At 49.1% G+C, this 25,535-nt stretch overlaps 1 protein-coding gene across 7 annotated transcripts in view; it reads right to left on the reverse strand.

The window, feature by feature from the left end:
- Positions 1–4,482: 4,482 nt before the first annotated feature.
- Positions 4,483–25,535, reverse strand: part of STK33 (serine/threonine kinase 33) — a 137,665-nt gene continuing 116,612 nt past the window's right edge. For 6 of the 7 annotated variants that reach the window (XM_081154233.1, XM_081154227.1, XM_081154230.1 and 3 more), the window contains one exon: positions 18,859–19,696. In XM_081154233.1, the coding sequence (XP_081010359.1) occupies positions 19,484–19,696 (213 nt within the window). In that variant the 3' untranslated portion in view covers positions 18,859–19,483. Of the gene's footprint in view, positions 4,545–18,858; positions 19,697–25,535 lie in introns of those variants that run through there. The other variant, XM_081154231.1, reaches the window with a different exon arrangement.

The following is a 25,535-nucleotide window of genomic DNA, read 5'->3' on the forward strand; positions in this document are numbered from 1 at the left end:
TTAATCAGGTGATCAAAGTGAACCTCAGTCATGGAGCAAATTGAAATTGTGTGCCACAGGATTGGGCACAATGGGAAGAACCCTCAGTCATGTCTGTCACATTTCTCCAAAAACGCCTGAGCCAAACCTTGAGAAACATTAGACAGACCCAAACTGAAGGACATTCTACCAAGTCTCCGGGGTGACAGGGCGAGGAGAGGCTGAGAAACTGTTTGTTCTATATTGAAGGAGACAAAAGAGACGGTGACTTAATGAGACACATGATCCAAACACCTGGATCCTTTTTGCTGTAAAGAACATTATTGGGACAATCCGTGGGACCTAGTGGGATCTGAAGACTACTTGGCAATTTGATGTCAGTGTTAGTTTGCTGATTTTGCTGGCCATGTGGTGGTCATGTGGCAGATGTCCCTTTTTGTAGAAATGTGCACTAGCACATGGGGAATGGGCATCATGTAGGCAACTTATTTTCAAACGGTTCAGGAAGAAGACAGTTATGTATCCAGCTAACAGAAGAGAGAAGCCAGACGTGGATGGAAGGTTTGGAAGGCAGGATTTCTCTGCAGAGACCTCGTGGGCTGCTCATTGCCTCTCCCTCCCCCACGAGTGGGAAAGGGCTGCCAGGCCATCAGAAAGGTTCTTGGGGGAACTCGACCTGTGTCTCCTGAGTTTGGGGGCAGGTGTCTGACATCTTCCTGGAAAGTTTAAGGCCAAAGGCCAGCTGGAGCTGTCTGTGCTGCAGAGAGAAGGGAACCCACCACCCTGGAGTAGTCTGAGATGGCACAGTTTGGGTGGCAAAGGTGAGGGTATCCCTGGGAGCAAGGGCAAGGTGGTAGCGTGCCAGCTTTCCTACCCAAGGAGACTGCCTGGCAGGGCACAGTGATTTTGGGCGGTGGCTCCAATAGGAAGGGCACACAGCAGCCCAGAGTAGTTGTAAGGACACTGAGCTGACCTGTGAATGCCCTAGGCCCAGGCAGAGTGAAGTGGGAGTGTGGGTGGGGGGCTGCTGCAGGTCCTCAGCACAGCCCCTGCATCTCGTCCCAGCCTGTCCCCAGCTGCTGCTCAGATGAAGGTGTTAGTAATAGCCAACTATTACTGCGACATCACAGCATAACAAACCACTCCAGAGCTCCGTGGCTTATAGCAACATTTCTTTTCTCCCTCCCAGGCCCGCAGGTATGGGTGACCACTTAGGATGCTGGGTTTTGTTGGGTTTAGGCCTGCTCCTCAGGCCCAGCAGCAGGGACAATAGCTCCCTGGCCATGTGCTTCTCACGCCATCAAAGGCGACAAGAAGCTGAGCAGAAGCACAATGCCTGGTCCCAGAACCCACACGTCACTACCACTGTCCACACAAATCACAGGGTGCACTAGTCTTCTACTGTTGTGTAACAAATTACCGTAAACCTCACAACTTAACACCACTTATTAGCTCACTGTCTGTGAGTCCAGCTTGGGGTGATGGTTCTCTGCTCAGCCTGAAATCAAGGTGTCAGCTGGTTGCAGTCTCATCAAGAACTCAGGATCCTCTGTCAAGCTCCTTCCTGCTGTTAAGGTTGTAGGATGGCTCTTTGTGCCTGTGGTGCTCAGGTCCCTGCTGGCTGTCAGCCAGGGTGGTCTCGGCTTCCATAGGTCTCCCACATTCCTGGGCACGTGGCTCCCTCCATCCTCTAGCCAACAATGGTGCAACACATCTTTCATGGGCTTGGATTCTCTCCGGCTTCCCTTTCTGCTAAGCAAAGAAACTGCTCTGACTTGAAGGAGCTCACCTGACTGGGTCAGGCCCACCTGGGTCATCTCTACATTTTAAGCTCAGCTGACTTGGGATTTAATTACTTCTGCAAAACCCCTTCACAGCAGTACCTAGCTTAGTGTTTCACTGAATAACTAGGGGTGGGACTCTTGGGGGTGGAGCATCTTTAGAATTCTGCGCACCTCTCTCGATGCGAAAACGTGCGCCTGGCAGAGAGAGGGAAGCAAAAACTTACGGAACAACCATCCTGTCAGTGTTTCTGGAAAACCTTCTCAAAATCCATCGTCCATCCACCAGACAATCATCAGCAGGGCCTGGTCAGGGCCCAGGAGAATGGGAGGGTCCCAGGCCTGTTCCCAAGATGTCCATCACTGTCCTCTTCCCAGGATGGCCTGGGCCTGGATCTGAGGTCTGAGCCCCACCCAGGCCGCATGGACCCTCCTAACCCCCTTCCTTTGGCTCCCTGTCCTGTCTTACTGTGGGTGGTTGCTCAGCCTTCACTTCACCTCACAGCTAGCCTCTCCTGGGTAGCCCCAGCCCAGTCCTGACCAGGCCCTTCCCCACCCTCAGATCTCCCAAGACAATCCTCCCACTCTGGGACAGAGGCTGAGGTCCAGCCCTTCATCCTGGCCCCAGGCCATCTGCCACTCTCCAGCCTTTGCTCTCTGGACTGCCCTCCACCCCCTTATCCTGGATTCCCATGCACCAGGCTCCTGGCAACCTCCAGGCCTTCCATCACACTGGCCCCTTCTCCCTCTTCCCCAGCTCAAGGCTCTTCCTCTCTAATCCCTTTATCCACATGGTCCCAATCCTTCAAGGCCTAGCTTGTCTTCTCCCTCCTTCAGGAAGCCCTACCAGACTACCCCTTGGGCCCTGCCTTATCTCTACTCCAAAGCTGGGTGGAACTCTGTCTGGAAGGGTCAGGACAGGGTGGGGGTATCCCTGGCTCATGATAGCAGCTATATGTGGGGGGTGTTTCATGGCAGAGAGTGAGCACCCCAAAATACCAGTGTTGCCCCACGTGATCGTTGGATACGCTGCCCTACATGAAGGGGGCCCAGCAGGGGCAGTTGACCCCAAGCCCCCGCAGCCCCACACCCCCACAGGGCCTCACACCACACTCCTGCCTGCCAGCTCGGGCCACCTTGCTCTCTCTCACACTCTGGGTCTCTGCCCACAATGGTTCAGCATCTGGGCTGCCCCTGTTCCCCAAGGTGTGACATATTTTGGGGACACACCTGAGCCCTGGGACCCAGGAGCTGGACTCAGTTTCAACAGAGAGGGCCAGCTAGCTCCCTGGGCTCCAACTCTGACCATTCCCTGGCCGGCAGAGGCCAGGAAGGAAGCGGCTGAGCGGCTTTGAGAACAAGGTCACATCTCGGCAACCGAAATCCAGCGGAGCTCCCTCCATCAAGTTTTTAACTAGAAAAATAGTGTGCCCATTTCTCTGTAATACACCTCTGGGCTTTTTTATTATGACTTCATTTCCCCTTGTAATATTGGAACGTCTCTATAATTGTAAAAGTGTAATAGAATCTAATAGAATTTCATTTGGCGCCCGGAATGCCCGTGCCATGGCCGCTCATTCGGAGTGAAATAATGATGTCTGATGCCCACACGCGGCTCCCCGTGACCTTGTTCAATCTTGGGGCTGATCGGGAAATATATCGATTCAATTATACACTGATGACAAATGAACTCAAAGAAAGAGGAAAAAAAGGTCAGCATATATTTGAAAATGTAAATCTTAGCGGTGTCTTTGGGGTTCGCCCAAAAAAAAAAAGCCATTTCAAAATGCCATTTGTGGCTAATAGTGTGGAGTTCTGGGCTCAATCAGGAAGGCACGTGGGGTGGCTGGGAAGGTATTAATGGGGCGTCACTTCTCAGAGCCGGGATAAGGCCCAAACGCACCCTGAGCAGCTCCAGCCAGCACAGCCTCTTCCCGCAGCCAGGCCTTCTTTCCTCCCTCCCTCCCGGGACAGGGTCAGGCGACAGGGCTGACAGGGTCAAATCACGGAGTTGTGGGTATGCTTGGGCTCCAGGGTAGAGGGTGGTGCCCGGCAGGTACAACAAGCACCACAGGTGATGAGCCGGGAGGGAGGAAGGCAAAGGAACGACACACAGAAGCCAGGTGTGGGGACCAAGGAGCCACCAGAGAGAAACGGGGAGCACCTGGGGGGCTGCATCCCAGACGTCAGCGAGGAGCGAGCTTGAAGGAGAAAAGACCAGACATGTCAAATACTGTCAGATTCTAGGAGGTGGAGCCACATAAAGCTCCAAGGTACCCACAGAATTTCTCCAATAAATTTTTTTTAAATTTAGGACCACCTGATACACAGTAAAGCGCACAGTTATCAAGTGGGTGGCTTGATGAATTTTTATAAATTGATACATGGCTGGAACCCAATAAAGATACAGATTTAGATCAGCTTCCAACATTTTATCCTCTGTGCTTTCAACGTTATGAGACATCCCTGAAAGTTCCTGTAGTGTGAAGTCTTTTGCAAGCGTCATTTTCTCTGGGACACCACCATCCTTCTGGTGACAACGGCCTTCCCGGTTCATGGGAGGACGTTTGCCTTCGCCGAGCGCCTGTGGTTGCGTATCTAGAGCCGAACGGTGGCCAGGTGAGCGTTCTCCCAGCCAGCCATTTCTCCAGCGGCTCCGTTTACATTTGATTCAAATGTCAATGCCATCACTCTCAATTTTCATTCCTGTGTTGCACTTTCATCTTTGTTGGCCAATTCCTTTTTTCAAGTGTCGATTTTGTAGACTGTCACGTTGCTTTGTAACTTGAAGACAAGGAAGCAACACAGCTACACACTTTGCTGTCTGTGTGTGAAACGAACAACAGACGCCCAGTGGCCAACTACAGACTTTGGGAGAAGTGACATGACTGGTCACTATGTAAATAGCATGGTGTGTGTCTGCTATTGTGACCTATGGGCTGAAAAGCCAGCAGGGAAGTTTGTATTTTATGCAGTTACAGTTAATATACTATGGTAACTAAAATTTGAACCATGTTGTTGGGAAGCTAGTATTATTTAACTAGACTGAGGTAAGTGAAATCTGTGCCTATGTAAAATGAAGGCTGCTTGGATAAGTAGTTTGTTCTTTTTCATTGCTGTGTACTACTCCACTGTATGGATATGTCACCATTTATTTATCCCTTCTTCTGTTGATGGACATTTGGGTTGTTTCCAGTTTGCCTCTACTATGAATAAGGCTGCTGTGAACATCCTGTGCCTGTCTTTGTCAACATATGCACTCATTTGAGCTGGTTAAAGATTTCTCTACTCTGGTTCCCTAGTTATTTCATGTGACCCCAGGCAAGTCCCCAACCATACAGGGCTGGAAGCATCTGAGCCACATCTGTAAAGAGAGGCTTCACAGGGTCATAGCTGGACTGAGATGGGAAGAAGGGCCTGCAGGAATAATCTTACTCGGCCCTTGCCCTCCTCCAGACCCATTTCGCAGATAGGAAGACAGATTCTAGACTCAGAGGGACTTGCCCCAGGTCACAGAGAATCAGGCCTCTGAGGCCCCTCAGCCGCCCTCAAGGAGGCAGCCCCTCCTAGCTGTGGGGCTGGAACTTGCCTAATTCTAGGTCTGCTGGGGGTCTCCCTCTCTATCTCCATTGTCAAATACTTTCAAGCCCTACATGTGGGGGCTGAGGTCAAATTAGGCGTGTTGGGCCTGGAGGCTGATGGTGGGAACCTTCCCTCCTCCGGATACTCCAGAAGCTTTCAGTAAAAGTTCATCCCGGCCTGGCTGCCCCACTTAATTCTCATAATTAGCTGACAGCTCATTAGCAGCTCATTAGAAGCCCTGGAAATGCGGTGACAGTAACAAATTCAGTGCAACCAGGCAGTCTGGGGGTGACCCCAGGGACCTGGCCCAAGCTGGGCTTCTGGGGGGCTACTGGGATGAACTCAGCCCCTGTACCCATGTCTGAATCCTCACTTAGACTCCTATCTTTGGGTCTCACTAACATGTCCCCTTCCCCTGCCTCCTGCCACTGCTACCTTCCAGCCCCACTTCCAGCTGCAGGACCCTCAGCTACTCTCCTGCATGCTCCTCTCCTGTGAGGACAAGATAGGAGGTAGCCTGGCTCTAAGATAGGGAGGGGGGCACCAAAGCCTGGAAGGGACCCAGCGAGTCCCGAGTCTCTGCCGAACCCTGGCTACCAGGCCAGCCTGCAAGGTCCGGGCCACCTGCCCACCCCTGTGTCCTGGAGCACATGCTTTCCAGCCCTGGTCTCAGCCTTTCTGTCTGTCTTTCTGGTCTATCTCCATTTATTCAACATTCATTAGGCACCTACTATTTGCCTATTCTGGACTAAGTCTGAAGTAGCTACAAAATTAGGTTAGCTATAGTCCATAAGTAAAATACTCATGACACTGTGGGGAAGGAGATGAGTAGACAGACATAATTCTGTGAGATAAGGGCTAGAATGGAGGAAAGACAGGGGACTCGCCAGAAAAAGGGATCCCAAGACCCCAGGGGTGGGACCACTCAGGGGAGGCTTCCTGGAGGAGGCAACATCTTGAAGGAGGAACAGGAGTTTGCCAGTCTGTCTGTTCTCTGTGCCTTCCACCTCTGTCCTCCTCCTCCTCGCTGCAGCCCAGTCCCTCCCCTCCCTACAGCTGAGCCCCTTCACCTTGTGGTCCTGGGCCTCCAAAAGCTCCAGGAGCAGAGATGTGGAACAGAGCCAGCCCACAGGAGCCAGCTAGAGCCTGGAGGGGGCAAGGACAGACAGAGAGATTTCTCCCACAGAAGGGATGGAGGGACAGAGAACAGGAAATGGGGGAGGAGGGCAGGAAGGGAGAGGAAAGAAGATGTGAGAGGCTGGAGTCCTGTGTCCTAGGGGGCCCCAGACGCCAGCAGGCCAGGTGACCTTGGGCAAGTCACTAATCTCCCCTGGATTTCCATCCCTGGGTGAAGGAACAGGGATTCCTGTTGTGGCCACCAAAGGTCAGGGCTCTCCAAGGGAGGCCTGGATCCCCATCCGGAGCTCCCAGCTCCACCTCCTTGGGATGGCCGTGCGTCTGCCATTGGGATCGATGGGAAGTCATTATCATCTCCACATGTTAATGACACCAATTAATTCCCCATCTGTGGGCCCCGCAGCCTTCAGCGCTGAAGGTTAAAGGGAGGGGCATGGCTCCGGCGGCTTTCCCCAGGATGACAGCACAGGCCTGCTCTGCGGCTGCTGTGCACTTGCCCTCTTCATGGTCGTCTGCATAAAGCGCATGTTCATCCTTCACTGGTATGCGCCACGTGTACAGTCGTGCACTCCGTGTATGTGCGTAGTGTGTATACGGGTGTTTATGTGTACAAAGTATAAATCTTTATATATGTGCCAAGTACTGCACATGTGTCCTGTGTACTGAGAGTACACATGGAAATTACGCTTCCATGTTATGTTCGTACACAGTGTAGGGCATCTGTGTGTGCAAACATTGTGTGTGTGAGTCCTATGTCTGTGAATGTTAAGATAAAGTATTTGTGCCCCCTCACCCGTGGGGTGTGCGTGGGTGTGTGGGCACACTGGTCACCTTCCGTCCATCTGCACCGTTACACTGCTGTGTGCACAACGCACCCACGCGGTGACAGGGGACCTGGCCAGCGCAGCCTCCCCTGCCGTGCGGGTGTGGGGTAGGGAGCAGAGGCTCCTCTCTCCTTTGGATGCCGAGGCTCTGTCTTGAGCCCAGGGTTCCAGGGTGGACCTTACTGCACTTACATGGGCCTGATGCTGCCTGACCTTCCTCTGGGTTTTGAAGGGTGAGTGTTCACCAAGCAAACATAGTAGAGAAGGGAAGGGGGTTCCAGGCTAACTGTTCTAAGTGTGTTACACATATTCCTATCATCTTCACAGCAATCCTACGAAGTGAGCACTATCATTATTCCCATTTTACAGATGAGAAAAATGAGTTAAAGAGCTGTTTAAAGGCACACAGCTTGAAAGTGGTACAGTCAGGATTTGAACAGACTCACAACTGCACATGTACATAATAGTCACACGCTCATCACACAGGCACACACTCATAGCCAAGCTGTCTCCAGGTGTCCCCAGCTGTCCAGAGTGACCCAGGCCAGAGTTCTAGTTCGGCCCTGGCTCTGTTGGGTTAGAAGTCCAGGGGGAGGAGAGTGGTGAGCATGCGGTGAAGGGGAACCAGAGGGAGGTGCCGGGGATGGTCTCTACCTTGTAACTGTAGCCCTGCAGCGCAAGAACAGAGGCCGGATCCTCGCCACACCCAAACAAGCACCCTCTTGGTAGGCCTGGGTGCCGCCTCATTGTCCCCATCAGCCACAGGGGAAGATGCCGCCCACCCTGCGTGTGAGCGAGCCTGTGGAGAGGACTCTCTGGGAAGTGAGAGACTCCAAGCCCTCACCCAAGTCTCTCTCAAGGGCCAGCAGCCACCTAGGTCCAAATAGAAGAAACCTGAAAAGCTGCTGCCTGCCCTGTGCACAAGGCCTCTCACCCAAGGAGTCTCCCTGAGGGCCGGCTGCACCCTCAAGGTCAAGCTGTGCCCTGGCTGCCCCCCCAAAGCCCTGGATGGGCAGCCTGCCTGGCCTGCCTGTGCCAGAACTGCTCCCCGCCCCTCCCCTGGGCTCCTGCTCCTCTTAATTAACAGAAAGCCAGTGTGAATACTAAAGAAGAAATTAGCACCTGTCAGTCATTTCTGGTGTTTATAGATTTCTCAATCCCTCTTTAATTAACCCCTCCAGTTCCAAAGCCCTGCCTCCCCTTGGGTGGGAGCAGGGCCCCTGCCCTCAAGGAGCTCCGTTGACCTGGTCTTGATTCCCCCCTTAACAGTTGCTTCCCATCCATCTTAGGGTCAAACTTACGGCGGCCCCAGGGAGGCCCCTGCCACCCCAAGATGTCAGGCAGTCAGATCAGGACATGAGGTGCACATGCCCTTTCACCTTCCATCCCACATCGGGATTTATGGAAAGGAGCTAATCACACAAACGTGCGGTGCGTAGAAGATCCATCACAGCTATTTGTCACAGCACAAAGTCACAGATTGTCTGTGTCCCTCAGTGTGGGATGGCTTGTTATGGGGCAAACTGCAACTCGACAGCCGCCAAATAGCAGTGACAAAAATCTGCTTATTGACAGGGAAAACTGTCCTTTATACACTGTTTTTGGCCAAACTATAGGTTACTAAAGTACATTTGTAAGACAACCTTTGCATTGTCATATTCATTGAGAGAGAGAGAGGGCCCGAGAGACAGATGTTTTGAAGTCACTGGAATGTTATTATCTCCTGGTGGTGAAATCTCAGGTGATTTCTTTTAACTTCCTTTTTTGCACTTCTCTGTGGTGTTTGAGTTTTTACTACACACACACACACACACACACACACACACACACAAAATCAGAAAATCCAGCCAAGCTAATTTGATGGAGGGGACAGCCCAGAAGACTGCAGAGATGCCAGCTCAGGGAGCTCAGGGGCAGCAGGATGGGCTGGTGGGATCCTCTGACCTAAGGGGGTCCTGGGAGGAGCCCCCAAAGGGCAAGGGAGCTGAGCAAGTCCTACCTGACTAACAGGCTTCTTAATTTGTGTGCAAAGCAAGAATATTTGGAGACAGAGGGTGGGTGGGGGAAGAAAAGGGGCTGCTGCCTCAAAATCCAATGATACGGCCTATGGGAGTCCAGAGCCCTCACAAGATGATTCCAGGGCCCTCGGCCTCACTTCTGGTGCTTCCCTCTGCCCCTGGGCTCCCACCACCTCACTTGCGTCCTTTGGCCCACCAGAGCTCCTCCCCTCCCTCAGCCCCTCTCTTGCACTCAGGTGCTTTGTGAGTTGGGAGGAGGGGAGATAGGTAGAGTTAGGAGACTGAATTAGTCAGAGCCAGCTGTCATAGTGAACTATCACAGACTACAACAGAAATTTGTTTCCTCAGAGTTCTGGAAGCTGGGAAGTCCAAGATCAAGGTCCAGCAGGGCTGGTTTCTAGTGAGAACTCTCTTCCTGTCTTGCAGACAGCAACCTCATAGTGTCCCCACATGGGGGTGTGGGGGGAGGGACAGAGGAGAAGGGAGAGAGAGGGACAGGGAGAGGGAAGGGGAGGGAGAGGGAGAGGGAGAAGGAAAGGGGGAGAGAGAGATCTGGTCTCTTCTTATAAGGGCACGAATCCCCACCCTTATGACCTCATGGAACCTAATTACCTTCCTCAAGGCCCTCTCTCCAAATGTAGTCACATTAGGGATTGGGACTCAGATATGAATTTGGGGGGGGCATAATTCAGTCCATAATGGGGATGACGACAGAGAGAGGTCACGTTGCAAATGCAGGGTTTTGACCAGCTCATTCCAGAGCAATGGACACTCCTCCCCCACCCAACTGTCCTGGATTCATGCTTGTTACCATCTCATCTTCTAGCCCAAGGGCCCATTAAGGGATGTTTTGCAAGCAAGTATGCTTTCCTTCTCAGCAGGAATTTTAACAAAACATTTTCCCCATCACGTAGCATAAACTAAATCCATTTATGTGTTCCCAGAGTCTGTGGAGGATTCTGCACAGAGGTGGCTAAGCTCCCACCCCAGTGCACACTCGCAGGGTTTGAAGAACTCAGCAAGCCTGAGTGCTTGTGGTTTTAATTAGCTGCTATTTTTGCCTTTTAACCACAGACCCTTATTAATTTAATTTCATCATTATCAATTTAGTTGCCTGCCGGTTAACCCTACAACATAGTGACACGTATTTGCAGCAATAGTGTTCCAGGTATTTAACACAGCACTGAAGGCAGGCATTCCTGTTGGTTCACGTGTGAAACATTTCCATCCTATGGCTGCCTCGGAAGGATGCGAGGCCTACATTACTCACCACTCTCTCCCCCATCGCTGACAGATGCTCATTGGTGATGAACTAGAATTTGTGTTATTTAAATAACTAGCAAAGCACCATCAAGGAAAGAATAATGGAGCCACTTTATGATGTTCAAGTTCACAGAGAATAGTTTAATAATAGGTTTAAGCTTATGTTTTTAAATAGTAAATATGCAGTTCAGAAGCTGCCAGCAGCGAGTAGTCTGCAACTTACTTACTTGTGAATGCTTTTTCCCTGGAAAGTGGAAGCAGATCAGTGAGCCTTGGAGCCTTCAAGAATGCAGCCCACTCCCTGAGCACTCAGGCCACCGACACTTCCAGACTTCCAACAGGACAGGTGCATCCCTTTGCTTCCTTCCCCCCTTCTTTCCCAAGCCAGCCACCCTTGGAATGTTCTAGAAAGGCCCCAGGGAAATGAGTGGGTTCAGCACTGTGGTTCCAACCCAGGCTCCACGGAGCAATACCCAGCAGGGGAAGGGCACTGAGATCTTGGCTGAGTCTTGGGAACCCGGGTCCTGGGGCTGGAGGGGACAGGAAGTGAATATGAGTTTTGTGTGTGTCTAAGCATGTTATGTGGGCAGGCGCACACCTGCCCGCTGCAGCGGTAAGGGTCAGAGGTTGCACATGAGTGTGTGTTGGGGGTCAGGATGTTACTTAGAACTGGCTGGAGCCAGAAGGCAGGAAGCCTGTGGCAGGCTTGGGCTCCTGGAGCTCTCCTTCCCCCAGTCTCGCACTTCTATCATCAGCTTGACCTCTGGAAGTGGGCAAGCGTCAACAGCACCTTGGCAGGCAGGCTCTGATTCTGCATTTCTTTTACATAAGCAAGATCACATCTTCTGGCGGCCACACGTTGGCTCCTGACGTCCCTGACATTCCCAACTCTGCCCCGGGTGGGAAAAGCTCCTCCTTGGTGGAATCTGGAGCTGTTTTCCTAGTACCAGTTCTCTCCTCCTCGGGGTCCTGTATCCTGTGTAAGGGGGTCCATTCATCAAAGCCAGCAACCTGATGACTGTGCCCCTTTGTACTTTGTAAAATCCTCATTTTCCTTCAGCCATGTCACAGCCAAAGCAATAACTGGAAGTTAGAGATGGTGTCCCTGTTAACCAAGAATGACCAGTAAACACCCCTATACCCTTGGGTTGATGCTGTGGCCCTGCTGTCTAGGTGGGGGCACGGTAGACCCCTCAAGCTTTACTTGGGTCCCAAAAAGATCCCCCCTAAAAATTGTTCAATTAAAACACACCTTATTTTAAATCTCTTAACCCCCAAAGGTAGTGGTAGGGGCCCCGAGATGATTGACAAAGGGTATCCAGAAATCCACGTGAGCTGGGTCTGCGGCCTGGCTCCTCTCCTTCATGGTGGCTAAGGCTCCTCCCGCTGCCCCCTGGAGAATGCGGGTGGGGTCACTGTTGAGTGAGGAGCTGCTGGAGGTGTGAGTAGGTTATAGAGCCTGTGCCTTCCCAGGCCCTCACATAGGATCCAGAAGGTTCATCCCACAGGGGACATCCTGAATGCTGAGTCTGGAGAGACCACGCAGCTCCCAGCATCGCCCACCTCCAGCTGGACACCCTACCTGGCTTCTGGGCCAGTGGGCACTGAGCACTGGCACACCCTCTCACTGGGGCTTGCTGCACTGTGATAGGTTGGACTACATCTTACCCTTTGTACCTCCAAAGATGCCTTTTATTATTTTTTTGTGGACTCTGTGTTTTGTTACCCAGAAACTTTAGGTATGGGTGTGGCCAGAACCATCCATCCTGGGCAGACATGCTCTGTGCATCACTTCCTGGACATTTGAAAATAGCCTGCAAATTACTTGCCTTGGGCCCAGATAGGAAGCAAACCTGTTGAGTGTCAGGGTTATCTGGGGAGCCCTGAGGCCCAGAGTGGGGTCAGGGAAGGCCTGAACAAGAAATCTCCAAGGGGCTCCCACCCAGGACCCTCTGTGCACTCCCTCAGTGCACGACGCTCCTCCCCACAGACCCCACCCAGCCCACATCCTACATCACGTGCACCTCAGCAGCCCATTACCACCCACGTCCACCCATTTCACAAGGCTGAATCTGCATCAGGGGCTACATGAGGGGACGCCCACAGCAAGGGACATGCTAGGACCCAAGGCTGGGGCTGCCCTGTCACACCATGTCTGGGTGGGACACCAGGATTTGGGCCTGGCTCTCATCACTTTGGACTCATGGCATCTTGCTGGGATCCCAGGAGCTGCACAGAAGCTGGGAAAGCAGAAGCCAGAAGATAACCGTGAGGGACAAGAGGGTTAGAAGTTATGCTTTGGTTTCAAGGGTCCCATCTGAGCCTCCGCCGGTGGCCCAGGAGGCGTGGGGACATTTGGTGACAGACACAGAGGCTGTCTCTTGCTTGTGCTGTTTGAAGGACCTGGGACAGGTCCGGTCTGAGGCTGCCAAGCAAGCAGTGCGTACCGTAGGCAAGACATCCCTGCTGAGATTTAATATGGGGGGCAGGGGACCTAACGGTGCTTCATGGTCAGAAACCGGTATAAAAACACCAGTGAGCAGAATGTTGGTGTAAAACTTAAGTGGTTGAATGAATAAAGGTCTATTGACTAAGTTCTATATACTGATGGGAGGACGGGTAACTGCTTCTGGAGGGAAAAAACTCTTGTAAAAAATTACCCATTTCACTGGCCTTTGGGAGCATTCCCACTAGAAGCCCTTTCTTCCAAAGTTCAAAACAGCAGTAAGGAGCTCGCTCTCTTCTCCTAAAACCAGGTAGCGGACAGCAGAGTGAGGGGCGGGCAGCCAGGGCAGGGGGCTCAGCCATCCTTTGCTGCTGGGCTTCATTCCGGAGCAGAAGCTTCCCCTGTCCTGCCTCCCAGGACGGGCCCGAGCCTTCAGAAGCAGCCTGTGCTCCCTGAACCAGGTGCTGTCAGGACAAGAAACAAAACCTCACTCCACCAAGCGTGAAAGGAGCGAGCGATGTAAAGCTAGAGGTGAGCGGGAGGTGCGGCGGCCGAGCGCTCCGCGGCTGACTCCTGAGCTCCGCGTCTCAGCCGCACAGCTGCACACGCCACCTGGTGAAGAATTATGGGAAATCGAAACACTATAGTGATTCTTAACCCCCAACTGCCCCGCGATGGGAATTACGGCACTTTGCTCCGGGTAAGCATCCATCTCTCACGTCCGCACACACCGGGCTGTCCAGACCTGAGGCGGCAATGGAGCTTCTTAGATCTCTTTGGTCAAAAATATATTCAAAGACTTCTGAAGATCGCCCCTGACAATGACCAGTTACGGCATTTGGAATTTATTTTTATCACGCAAAGTCCTTCAGACTGAGCTCTCCCTGGTGTGGTGTGGTTGGGTCTTACTCAAATTCGTCAACATGTTGAATAACCCTACTCTCTTCTGAAACCTCAAGCCCCCAAATTGCCAGAATGACCACTCCGGGACCTTGCTGGGAGACAGAGGCGTCCATGAGCCACTTGGCTGTTTGGAACTCTGAGCTCGGACTTTATAGCCGTCTCAGGCCTAAGCTACAAGGCCCTGAGAGGCAGATGGCGCAGCAGTGACACGCACGAGCCGCTGGCTGCGTTCAGATCTTGGTTCTGCTGCTTCTTAGTTGTGTGATCTGGAACAAGTTTCTGAACCTCTCTGTGCCTTAACTTATTCCTCTGTAGACATAACAGTACTGACTTCATAGGTTGTTGTAAGGATTAAAAGGATGCATGTAAAGTGCTCAGAACAGTGCCTGGCACTCGGTCAGCGCTCCATCGATGTTGCTGCAATGATTACATCATGACCCTGAGAGGGGCTTTAGTTAAAAGACAGAGATCCTCCCACTAATACAGCTTCAACTCCAACTTACAAAAGGGGCTTCGATTTCTAGTAAACCAATGCTGGACCAGAAAACACTGGCTGCCACCTCCACACAAGGACATCCTCCACCTGCCTTCCCCAAGGTCACACTGGAAATGCTGACTCCTGGGACCTTGCAATTGCCCCAGGGATGGAGACAACTTTCTGTGCTGATCAGAAAAGTCTTCCTAAATGACAGCTGGTGTCAGGCTTTTGTCTGCAGAGCCCGACTGGGTGAGAGGGTCAAAGGCTGTCTCAGTCCCACAAGGGCAGAAAGTTTTATGTGAGCTCTGTATCCATGCCAAGGCCATGTATGATCTGAAGACGCTGCAGAATCCAGCTGGGAGAAGTCTGTACCTGGGAGAGGGGACCACACAGCATCTGGGTGCCCTTTCCTTGGGGACAGGCCAGGAACCATTGCATGTTTTAGGGGAGGAGGCTCTCTGAGGTCTCCACCCTGTGTTCACTGGGTCCACCCTAAGATGTCTGGGATGGCACCAGGCAACCGAGAGAGAAAGTCTCTGAGATGGCCAGTAGTGACACTGCAATGGCCCTATTAATCTTCCCAAAGTTCCACTGTCACATGTGTGTCACTGCTTGAAGTGAGGCCACTGGGGCAGCGGTGGGAATCCCCACCACTCCTGCTGAGAACTGCTCCAGATAATTTAGGGGAAAGTGGAGAACTGACAGAGAGGGAACAGAGTTGAGTTAATTATACCAGCCATTGAGGAAGGCAGCTGCAGAAAATGCAAGACAGACACTGAATACGGCCTTCCTTTGAGGAACAAAGGCAAAGAAAATTGGCTCACCAATGAGAATTAAGTGATAACAATGTACTCAACAGAAATCAAAACCAATTCAAAGCCAGCTCACTCAGAAAAATACGGGATCCTGAAGAGTAAAACTGAACTATGGTGAGACCTTTGAAGAGTGAAACATTTACTTTAAAATGCTTTGTAAGCTGATTTGAGCCCTTGTAGAGATGAAACAAATGCACAGCCCAGGGAGATAGCTTCAGCTCGCCTGTGCTTCCCGGTGCAGCAGGCCCCCTGGAAGCCTCCACCAGCCCAGAGGTCGAGGCCAGGAGACAGGGCGGCTCCCAGCCCAGCCCACAGGCCCTCTTGGCGGTTACAGTGTTGCTTTCTTTAGGCTCCCAAAGGCCACCGTTGGAATTTAAGACCTAAATGCAAGTCTCCTGGATCTAAACAGTTTCAGACTCAGTTGGGCAGTGTTAGACTGACCTTGCTCAGTCTAGGTACCAACCCCAGGGACATCTCCCCATCCACCCTCTCCCTCAACCCCTAGTGACCACCCGGCACATCAGTTTGCTCCAGGAAGAACTCATTTAGGCTCTTTGCTTGCCTTTGGGAGAAGACTGGCAGCCACAGACAAAACTGGCCCAGGTCAAGAATGATGCAGAACTGATAAGGAGAGGGTGTGGATCGCTGTGGGTTCCGGAGGAGACAGGTGGTACACTCAGATGGGGCGGTTGAAAGTTTCACAAAGAGGCTATTTATAAAGGGACTGAGAGTTTAGGGAAACCCACAAAGGAAGACACAGCATCCCAGGGCAACAGCTTCTAGTCTTGGCCTAAAGGGGCAGGGGACGCAGCTGAGGGACAGAAGGAAGATGCAGTGAAGTCCCAGCAGCCCAGCACAAAGGTGGGGGGGAGCCGACGGCTGGACCTGACTCTCCTACCCTTGGTCACCTGTTGGTGTCTCTCACCGACCATATTCCAACAAACCCAGAGGCTGAGGGAACCTGTTGCTGGAGTCCCTAGAGACCAGCCTCCCTGGGTGGAGAGCACAGAGCAGGGCAGAGTGGCTCAGGAGAGGCCGATGGAAAATACCCAGCCCAGGGTCACTTCCCAGAGGCCACGGATTCTTGGCCTCCAGCCGACTGCAGCCTTCAGAGGACAGGCCTTCCCTGGCCAATTTCAGGGCTCTGCTTACTGCTGGGAACGCACGTTTGAACAAAGCCTTTCTTCTCCATTCCAACAGCAGGGCTGGAATTTAAAAAGCTTCATTTTCAAGACTTGCTGCTTTTGATTTGTCTAACCTGGAACTTACATTTTGGAGTCAAACAGAATTATTTAAACAAAGCATTTCAGCAATAAGCTCAAATTGTTTTGATTTTTTTCCTTCCCTCCTCCCAACACCACATAACATTCCCCTCGACATGTAAAGGCTTTTCTGTGGCCAACTCTTGAAGCCACAGCCTTTCTCAGTGTCCGTTTCACTGGATCTGTTTCTCAGCCCGTGCCTTCCTTGGGGAGTGCTTGGGTGCCGGCCATGGAGGGGCCTGGGGCAGGCTCCTCTGCGAACAGGCTTCCCTCCTCTGAGTCCTGCCTCTGGATTTGGCAGGACCACGTGTTGTCACCCATTCAGTGTTCCTTATTAATTGTATGCACTGTTTTCTTATTGACCCACTCCCACCCCCAACCAGTTTTCCTTTCTTCCCTGATTTAAGCTCTTTTCTGATATCATCTTCTGTCCTCAGCCGAACTTCTCCCCAGCCCCAAGCCTGCACTCCTCTCTTTTATCATATCTTTCTTGCCTTGACTTGTCTGTTATTTTTAAGTTGGAATGTTGATCAGCATTTGCATTCCTTGGAAATAACACCTGCGCTGTGCTGTCCTAGAGAGAGTGTGTCCCTCTGGGTCCCAGCAAGGCCCAGCCCTCCACGCTGAAGTGCAAGATGTCAGGGTGATTGCTACTGATGCATTGCAGTTGCCCATAGGTCGCCGAAAACCTATCTGAAACAGAAGAGCTACTCTTTTCACAGCCGTAAAAGCAAATGGAGAAAGCAAGGCCATCTAGCCCCAGACGTTAGAGGTACAACAGTCAGAAAACAGTGAGGGACAGGATCAAAACAAAACGACGGCGGCTGGAAAACATGGCTTGGCGAGGGGTGTTCCACACAAATAAATGAAAAAAATATTAAAGTTCCCTTTAAAAGAGTGAGCTAAGTTTCTATCAAAAGAGTCTACATAAATAAAATGAAGATCTAGGCAGAGGAGAGCTAACTGAACGCATCTGTATGGTAGCAGGATGGTTGGTGCTGGAGTGGGAGAGGTACAGACACACTAAGGGGTCAAAAAATGACTTTACCTTTCACTTAGCACTCAGTCCTGGACCTTTGTTTGAGCTTACTGAGCAGAATCACTCATTTAAGACCACAGAGAAACATGGATAGAAATTTGGATAGTACTCAATTTAACAACAGAATTCTCTGAGATACAAAAGACTGTACCCTGCTCTAAAAGTTAAGAGCATTTTGAAATCAGGGAATGTTCCATTTTCAAGCCCAGTGGAGGGACAGAATCAAAGCCACTGTCGTGGCTGGCTTTTCTGCAAGGAGGCCAGCAGCCAGCCATGCCCTCTGCCAACAGGAACACTAGTGGGGAAGGGAAATCATCTAATGAAGCCGGGCTGGCTTCTCAGCAGGTAAGCAGAACGTGCTCCTCAAAGACTGGCTCACTAAACCTGGAGAGAAGCTGAAAGCTCAGCAGATGGTTTACAGGCTTCTAACAGGACTCGAAGTAATAATCAATCAGTAAGGGAGGAAGACCTCGAAGAAGCTATGTCAACACCAGTTTAAAATAAAGTCTAGCCTGGCTGGCGTGGCTCAGTGGTTGAGCAGCAACCTAGGATCCAGGAGATCATGGTTCCATCCCCGTCAGGGCACATGGACAGGTTGCGGGCTCAATCCCCAGTGGGGGGGGGGGGTGTGCAGGAGGCAGCCGATCAATGACTCTCATCATTGATGTTTCTATCTCTCTCTCTCCCTCTCTCTGCAATCAATGAAGACATATTAAAAAATAAAACAAAACAAAACAAAGTCTAGACTATTTAAACTAGATGCACTAAGGCTGTCAGATGCCCCCAGGGGAAGCACATCAAAGGCACTAGGAAAATGCTGGCAGAACTACTCAGCCAAGGGCAGCATAGGCCAGGGTTATCTTTGACCCATTGAGAAGCACAACAGCATCTTCCAAATGAAGGGCAAGAAGCACATCTACTCCCTTTAGACACTGAGTGGATTTATGTGCAACTAGTACATGCTCAGCTGGCCAGGCGCGGGTCATTCTGGAGGCCTAAATGACAATCCTATTGGGACAGGGGGACTGGAATGAAACTAGGTTACTACTTTATAAAGGTAAGGCCAATGCAAACTGTTTCTTCAGAATTTGTTTGGAAGGCCAAGTGAAGCATCCACTCACTCGGTCTGACCTGGAACGGCAAATTATTCGCCCAGGTGGAAGAAGAAACCCACAATACCAAGAGCAATGACGTATTTCCCTCCAAATCCAGCCTCATGACCTTCCCTAAAGATGTGCACCTCCCTTTGCAGCAGCAGGCCAAGCTCATAATCTGCACAGGAGTTTAGAGGACCTTATGACATTCGCTTCTTGTGAACATAACAATTAATGTGCATGGGTAACAGCTGTCTTTTATTGATTCAATCAATACATTGGGAATTTAGCAGCAAGTTAATGGCAAGCAGTTACAAAATCTCCTATTTTTCTACATTTAAATTAAGTTGTCTTATGCAATCTATAGCAACCTACAATCACAAGAACGCACGTGAATGGCTGGAGCACTTGGGCTGTTCCACCTATGGTAAGTCTATTAGTCATTTCCTAACAAAGTCTCTAGGTGCACAGGGCACAGCATTGTCAGGAACCTCCGTTACCATATTTGGCTCTCATTTTCCCTATAAATAACTGTGCTGCAATCTAAGAATGTGAAGTAAAACTGAGCAAGTACAGCTACAGCCTTGCTCTGAGGGTATCTGCTCCTCTAAACAACCCTAGAGAATGTCTCGGGTTGATCTCAGCCACAGCCCTGCCATCAGGCCTGCTGGTGGCTGTCCTTTGACACCACACTGCTCGGAGACAACTAGCTTCAATTTTAAACTGGTGCAAACACAGGGCAGGGCTCGGTGGAGCTAAGAGGCTAAAAGCTCGCAAGGTGCTGTCCTTTCCCCTCCTACCCCTCGCTTTAGCCCTGGAAAGAGCAGCTCTGTTTCTGTACTGTTCGGCGTTGGAGGGAACCTTACGGTTTCTTTTTGGTTCTCGGCAGGGCAGTGGATTTAGCAGCGGCTTTGGTTGCTATTCCTTGGCTTGAAGTCACAGAGGATTTCTCCAGCTCTCCCTTGATTCCAGCTCCAAGGGGTCTGCCTGCTATGGAACTTGAAACGCTTGTGTCCCAGTCGTCCACATTTTCCTTCTTACTGGTCACATTAAATTTCTTTTTATAAGCAGTGGGCTAGAAATAAAATGCCTGGATTAATTTTCAGACACAAAGCAACATTCATCAATTCAAAGAAGCAAGGAACTACAAACCCGACCTGGATGTGCAAGCTGAACACTGTCCAGATGGGAGATGCAAACTAACTACATTGTGAAATTGTTATGAAATGCCAGAGAGAGCCCCGCTAGCACCTTCAAGAAAACAAAATTGTTTAGTGTTTGGTGTAGAGCAAACTCAAGGTACAATTTCAGATCCTCTGCCACATGAAATGAAAGAAAAACGTTTGGGAACCTTTGCGCAGGGAGGCCCATTTGGACACAGCTGTACTCAGTTCATCTTCAGATTTCGAGACAAGTTGTGACGTTTGCATGGGTACCCCAACAAGCCCATCGTGACTACTCTCCCTAACCTAGGTACAAGGTTGCTGCCTAGGGCCCCCTCCTCCCGTCCCCATCTTCCCCTCCGCTGACTCCCGGCACTGGCTTCCAGTCCCGGTCACACCACTCGGACAGGTCTGCAGGCCTCTGGGAGCCTCGCTTCCTCACTGTTCTACAGGGAAAACGGTGCCTGCACATTTACTACGTGGGTTCATTAGGGGGATGCATAAGGCAGTGGCCGTGGAAGGACTTCATAGCTTTAAAGCATGACACAAGTAGAACGGATTTTAACAGGCAAGTGTACTTCTCAGGTCACCTCACTCCAAGCAGAGGAAACTGTCTCTGATCCTGTCACAAGGGAAGCAGTCTATGTTGACCTTAGACCTGTTTTAAAAGTGGTCACTTCTATCCCTGGCCAGTGTTGCTCAGTGGTTGGAGTCCCAGCCAAGGGCACTGAAAGGTCCCGGGTTTGATCCCCGGCCCCATTCGGGGCGTGTGTGGGAGGCAACCCATCGATGTGTCCCTCTGACATCAAGGATTTTCTCTGTCCCCTCTCTCTGTCTTTCCCTCTTCCCCCTCCCTTCCCTTCTTTCTGAAAAATCAATGGCAAAAAATATATCCTCAGGTGCAGATTAACAACAACAACAACAACAAAGTGTGAGCGCTTCTAATTAAATGGAGCCGAGCGCAGAGCTCTGAAGAGCAGAGGCTGTCTCCGGAGACCGACACTGGCAGGGTGGGGGCGAGACACGGGGGTGACGGAGCAAGCTCCCTGCCACAGAAGGGCCTGGGGAGGGGCATAAGGTCAGCACTCAGGGAAACTGAAGGTTAGCGTACGTATGAGCTAATAGCCAGGTTAGCAATTTTCAAAGAAAAGATTACACATAACACAACACAAATAAACCTGGTGTTTCTCTGATCACTCAGGCTCCTGTGATTCAAGTGACCGTGTTTTATACACAGGGGTTGCACTTAATATATATTTGTCCAATGAGTAAATGACCTCCCAGCGCTGCAGCAAAACCACAGGTCATTTAACCATCTTTGGTACCTGTATTTTAGGAAAGAGAAAATTTACCTTCTGTTTGTTTATTGAAGAGAGCCCTGAAATATGTGCCTCTTCAGAACGCCAGTCGTGTGTGACTTTGCAACAGTGTATGCTAATTCCTGAGCTGGTAATTGTGTTCACTGAAAAATTAATTTGTATAAATTTGGAAATGTAAACAGGTCCTTTTCTTCATAGATTTTTTTTCCCCAAGAAAATTTCTGGGTTGCTTCTCTGTGTAATCTTTCAAGGAGTAGAAAATACTTAAAGTGCATTAGTATTCAGTCATACAGGTTGTATCCTCTCACTGAAAGCTCCTCTGTTCAGCCATAGGTGAGAGTACAGCACCCAGATGTTCTAGAATCTGGTTGAAGGTAAGTTGCTTTGTCTAGTACAGCCCTGGTCCCCGAGACATGAAGCCTATCATGGAAATTTCATTTCATAAAAATTTAATTCACTTGACATACAAATCCTATTACAAGGTGAATCTAAGTGTAACCCTCTCTCTTCTGACATTTCCACCTCCTGAGTTACCGTCCACGTCGCGGAGGAAATGTTCTCCAGCCTGCCCACCGCAACGAACACTCCAGGGAGCAGGAATACAGACTCCGGCGTCTCCTTCTTCACGCGCTCACGTTCCTACCTGGCCTAATGTTTCCTCTCTTCTTCACACCTCCATTTGTTAGTTAATGTACTTGAGTCATTAAACTAACGCTCTTACCAGCAACATGAGTGCCTGTTTCCTTATTTTGTTTCTAGCCTGGTATTTAATACATGTTAAAACAAATATAGTCAACCATATTTTAATTGAGCTCCAAAACAGGCCTAAAACTGGCTGCACGGAAACAAATCACAATATTTGTTCCTTCGCTCCCTGGTAACATCAATGCAAATCTACTTATCTTTACGCAGCTGTTCACTGTAAATGCTTACAAGCTTCTGTGTATAGGGGTGCATCTTGTGCAATAGCATGTGTGTGTACACTTTACCATTTCTCTTTGCTAATTTGCAGTGGCCGCAGGAAGCAGAATCATAAGAGCTTTCCTAGACTGAGTCTGCCCTCTTAAATTTCCCCTCATTGAAACTTCTCCGATGCCAACAAAACACAGACGCAGGCTGGCCCTCGTGCAGCCCTTCAGGCAGAGCTAAAACTTTCTTCACCAACAGCCAAGTCTCTCATCTCCTTGGAACATAAGCAGCCAAGGCAAATTCTAGCTCCCAGGCTCTTCTCTAGAAACATGAATAAATCTTTATTTTTCAGGGATGTAGATTTTAGGTCATAGACGATCTAAATTTTAGGTTTCTCTTTTTCTTTTCTCATAGCTGATGGAATCCCTCGGAGATCTATGCTGTCACTGATATAATCTGTAAGTTTTATGAGCAATAGGCAGAGAAATGAAAAGTGAAACTGCCAAGGCTATAGGAGTCACTAAGATCTTCCAGGTCATGAAAGGCAAACAGAAGGTGATGGACTCCCGTAAGATTGCACAAAGGGGGAGAAAGATGAGAGAGGAGCTTCAATATTCAGTTCTAGAGGGAAAGAGTCTAAATAATCATTATGAGACTGCTGGCCACCATCATCAACCCAAGAAAGAGGGTCTAAAAATCACTATAGACACTTCTCTGAAGATACTGGTACACTGCTGCACAGTGACCAAGAAAACCTGGCTATCATCAGCAAGCATCCTCGAAATCAAAGAAAAAATTATCTGTCCTTACATAAAATCACGAAGAAGTTGCACCTGAGACACTGAAACCAACTTGAGCAGAATAAAGAGACCGGGAAGGGTGGAGGTTTCTTTATAAGACAGTTCTTCAGTCTAGAAATATAAAGAACTGGAGGCTCTATAGAATCACAACCTATAAAACAAAGAAGGGGGAGATTTCAGCGCTGGAGCTGGACAGCATCTCCGGGCGCGGCAGTCCGGTGGGTGGTTACACCAGCGGCTGCCCTGGGCATTTCCACTGTCCCTCCCTTTGGCAGTCTGACCACTTGGGCCTGTTGAAGGACAGTCAGTCCTCCTGGAGGCAGAATGATGGAAAAGGCGACCTAACAAGGTTCCCTTCAGTCCTATCTTGTAGTGCTTCGGCACCCTTGGCCTGACTTCTCCAGCTCACATTACTCATCTTGAAAAGGGGGCATCGTGTGTGCAAGAGGAGATATGTAACAAGAAAGCTGGGCTAACTATACAAATTTCATTACTCCCTGGCATGGCTTTAACCTGACGAACTCATCTGGTGGCAGTGGATGCAGAACCCGTAAGCTCTAGGCATATCCCTGAAAGCTAATACCAGCACATGATTACTAGAAACTGTTACCATTCTCTGACTTTTGAGTAAAATATATGCTATTTAAGTAAAGTGGCTTATCACCATAGCAACCATTTCTAGAGCCACACATTCAAATTATAGGCCTGTACAAGGTCCAAGTGACAGAGCATTCTGACACAAGTTTTCAGCTACACCTCTGCTTGCCATGGTCACCCACTTTCTCTCGCATTCCTGTAGCTTTCAGAAGGAAGGAAGAAGGGGGAAAAAAAAGAAGAAAAATTGACTCCCACATATATAGATTTCTTTTATAAGGCGGCTTCCCACATAAAGAGCTGGGTCTTATATGTAGTTAATGAAAATAAAATCTAACTTGCAAATTAGAGAGAGATGTAAACATCTCTCTTTTCTGTTTAATTAAAGTATAATTTACATACAGTAGAATGTACAAATTTCAAGTGTACAGTTTTATGGGTTTTGACAATGCATAGGCCTGTATAACCCGCATGCTAATCGAGAAGCAGAACAACTTCCCAGAAAGTTTCCTAGTCCCACATCCTACTCAGCTCCCTTCCATCCTGGAGCTACAAGTGCTCTGATATTTTTCAACATAAATTACTTTGTTATTTCTAAAACTTCATATACATCAAATAACATACAGTATGAACTCCTCTGTGCCTGACTTCACATTTTTTAATTGAAATTTTTATTCAGATAATTCCAGATTCTCATGGTACTGTATCATGTTTCTGAGATTCATCCATGAATTATTTTTTTTATTGCCAAGTAACATTTTATTGCATGGATATATCACAATCTGTGTACCCATTCTTCTATTCGTGAATATTTGGGCTGTTTGCAGTTTGAGGCTGTTTATATAGAAAGCTGCTATAAACATTTTCTAAAAATCCTTTTTCAAACTTACATTTGGGATTGCTGGGTAAATGATAAGGTAACACTTCATTTTATAAATGACTGCCCAGCTGTATTCCAAAGGAACTGTACCATTTTGCATTCCTACTGGCAATGCAGGAAAATGCCAGTTGCTCCAGTATTTGCTAAAATTTGGACTTTCCAGTCTTTTTAAATTTGACAATTCTATAGGGTATAGTATTATATCATTGTGGCTTTTCCTGATACCATTTTTATCTTCCTAATAATCTTGCACATTTTTTCATAAGCTTATTGACTATTTATCTTCCTATCTGAAGCATCTGTCCAAGTCTTATGCCTAATTTAAAACCAGGGTGTCTTATTATGGAGTTGTAGGAATTGTCTCCATATTCTGCATACAAGTCCTTTGTCAGACATATTTATTGCAAAGATTTTCTCCTTGTCTGTGGCTTGCCTATTCCTTTTAATATCTTTTAGATGAACAAATGTGTTTACATACATATATATATGTATATATACATATATATATTTTTTAATTGATTTCAGAGAGAGAGGAAGAGAGAAGGAGAGATAGGAACATCAGTGATGAGAGAGAGTCATTGATCGGCTGCCTCCTGCACACCCCCTGCTGGGGATCGAGCCTGCGACCCGGGCATATGCCCTGACTGGAACTCGAACCTCGATCTCCTGGATCCTAGGTTGATGCTCAACCACTGAGCCACGCCCGGCCAGGCCAAATGTGTTTACTTTTAATGAAGTCCATTTTATCCATTTTTAAAAGTGCTTTCTGTATTCTAAGAAATCCGACTACTCCCTGGAAGAGAGTTTAGCTTTTGGATTTAGGTTTATTACCCGTATCAAATGAATTTTTGCAGGCAGTGTAAGCTAAGGGTGCCAAAGTTAATTTGTCCATATAAATATCCTACTATTCCAGTACCATTTATTGAAAAACTACTCTTTCCCCATTGAATGCCTTTAAAATATCTGTCAATAATCAAGCGACTACATAAGTGTAGGTCAATTTCTAGACTCTTGATTTTGTTTTATTGATCTGTTTGTCTGTTCTTACACCAATACCACACTGTACTGATTACTGTTGCTATACAGTAAATGTTGAAATCAGATCATGTAAGTTCTCCAACTTCATTGTTTTCAGGTTATATTAGCTGTTCTAAATCTTATGTATTTCCAAATACATTTTAGAATCATCTTGTTAATTTCTAACAGAAAAGCAAAAACCCTAGATTTCAATTCAGATTGCTTTAAAGCT

This window comes from Miniopterus schreibersii, assembly GCF_964146895.1.
Source record: "Miniopterus schreibersii genome assembly, chromosome: 12".
Classification (NCBI taxonomy): Eukaryota; Metazoa; Chordata; class Mammalia; order Chiroptera; family Miniopteridae; genus Miniopterus; species Miniopterus schreibersii.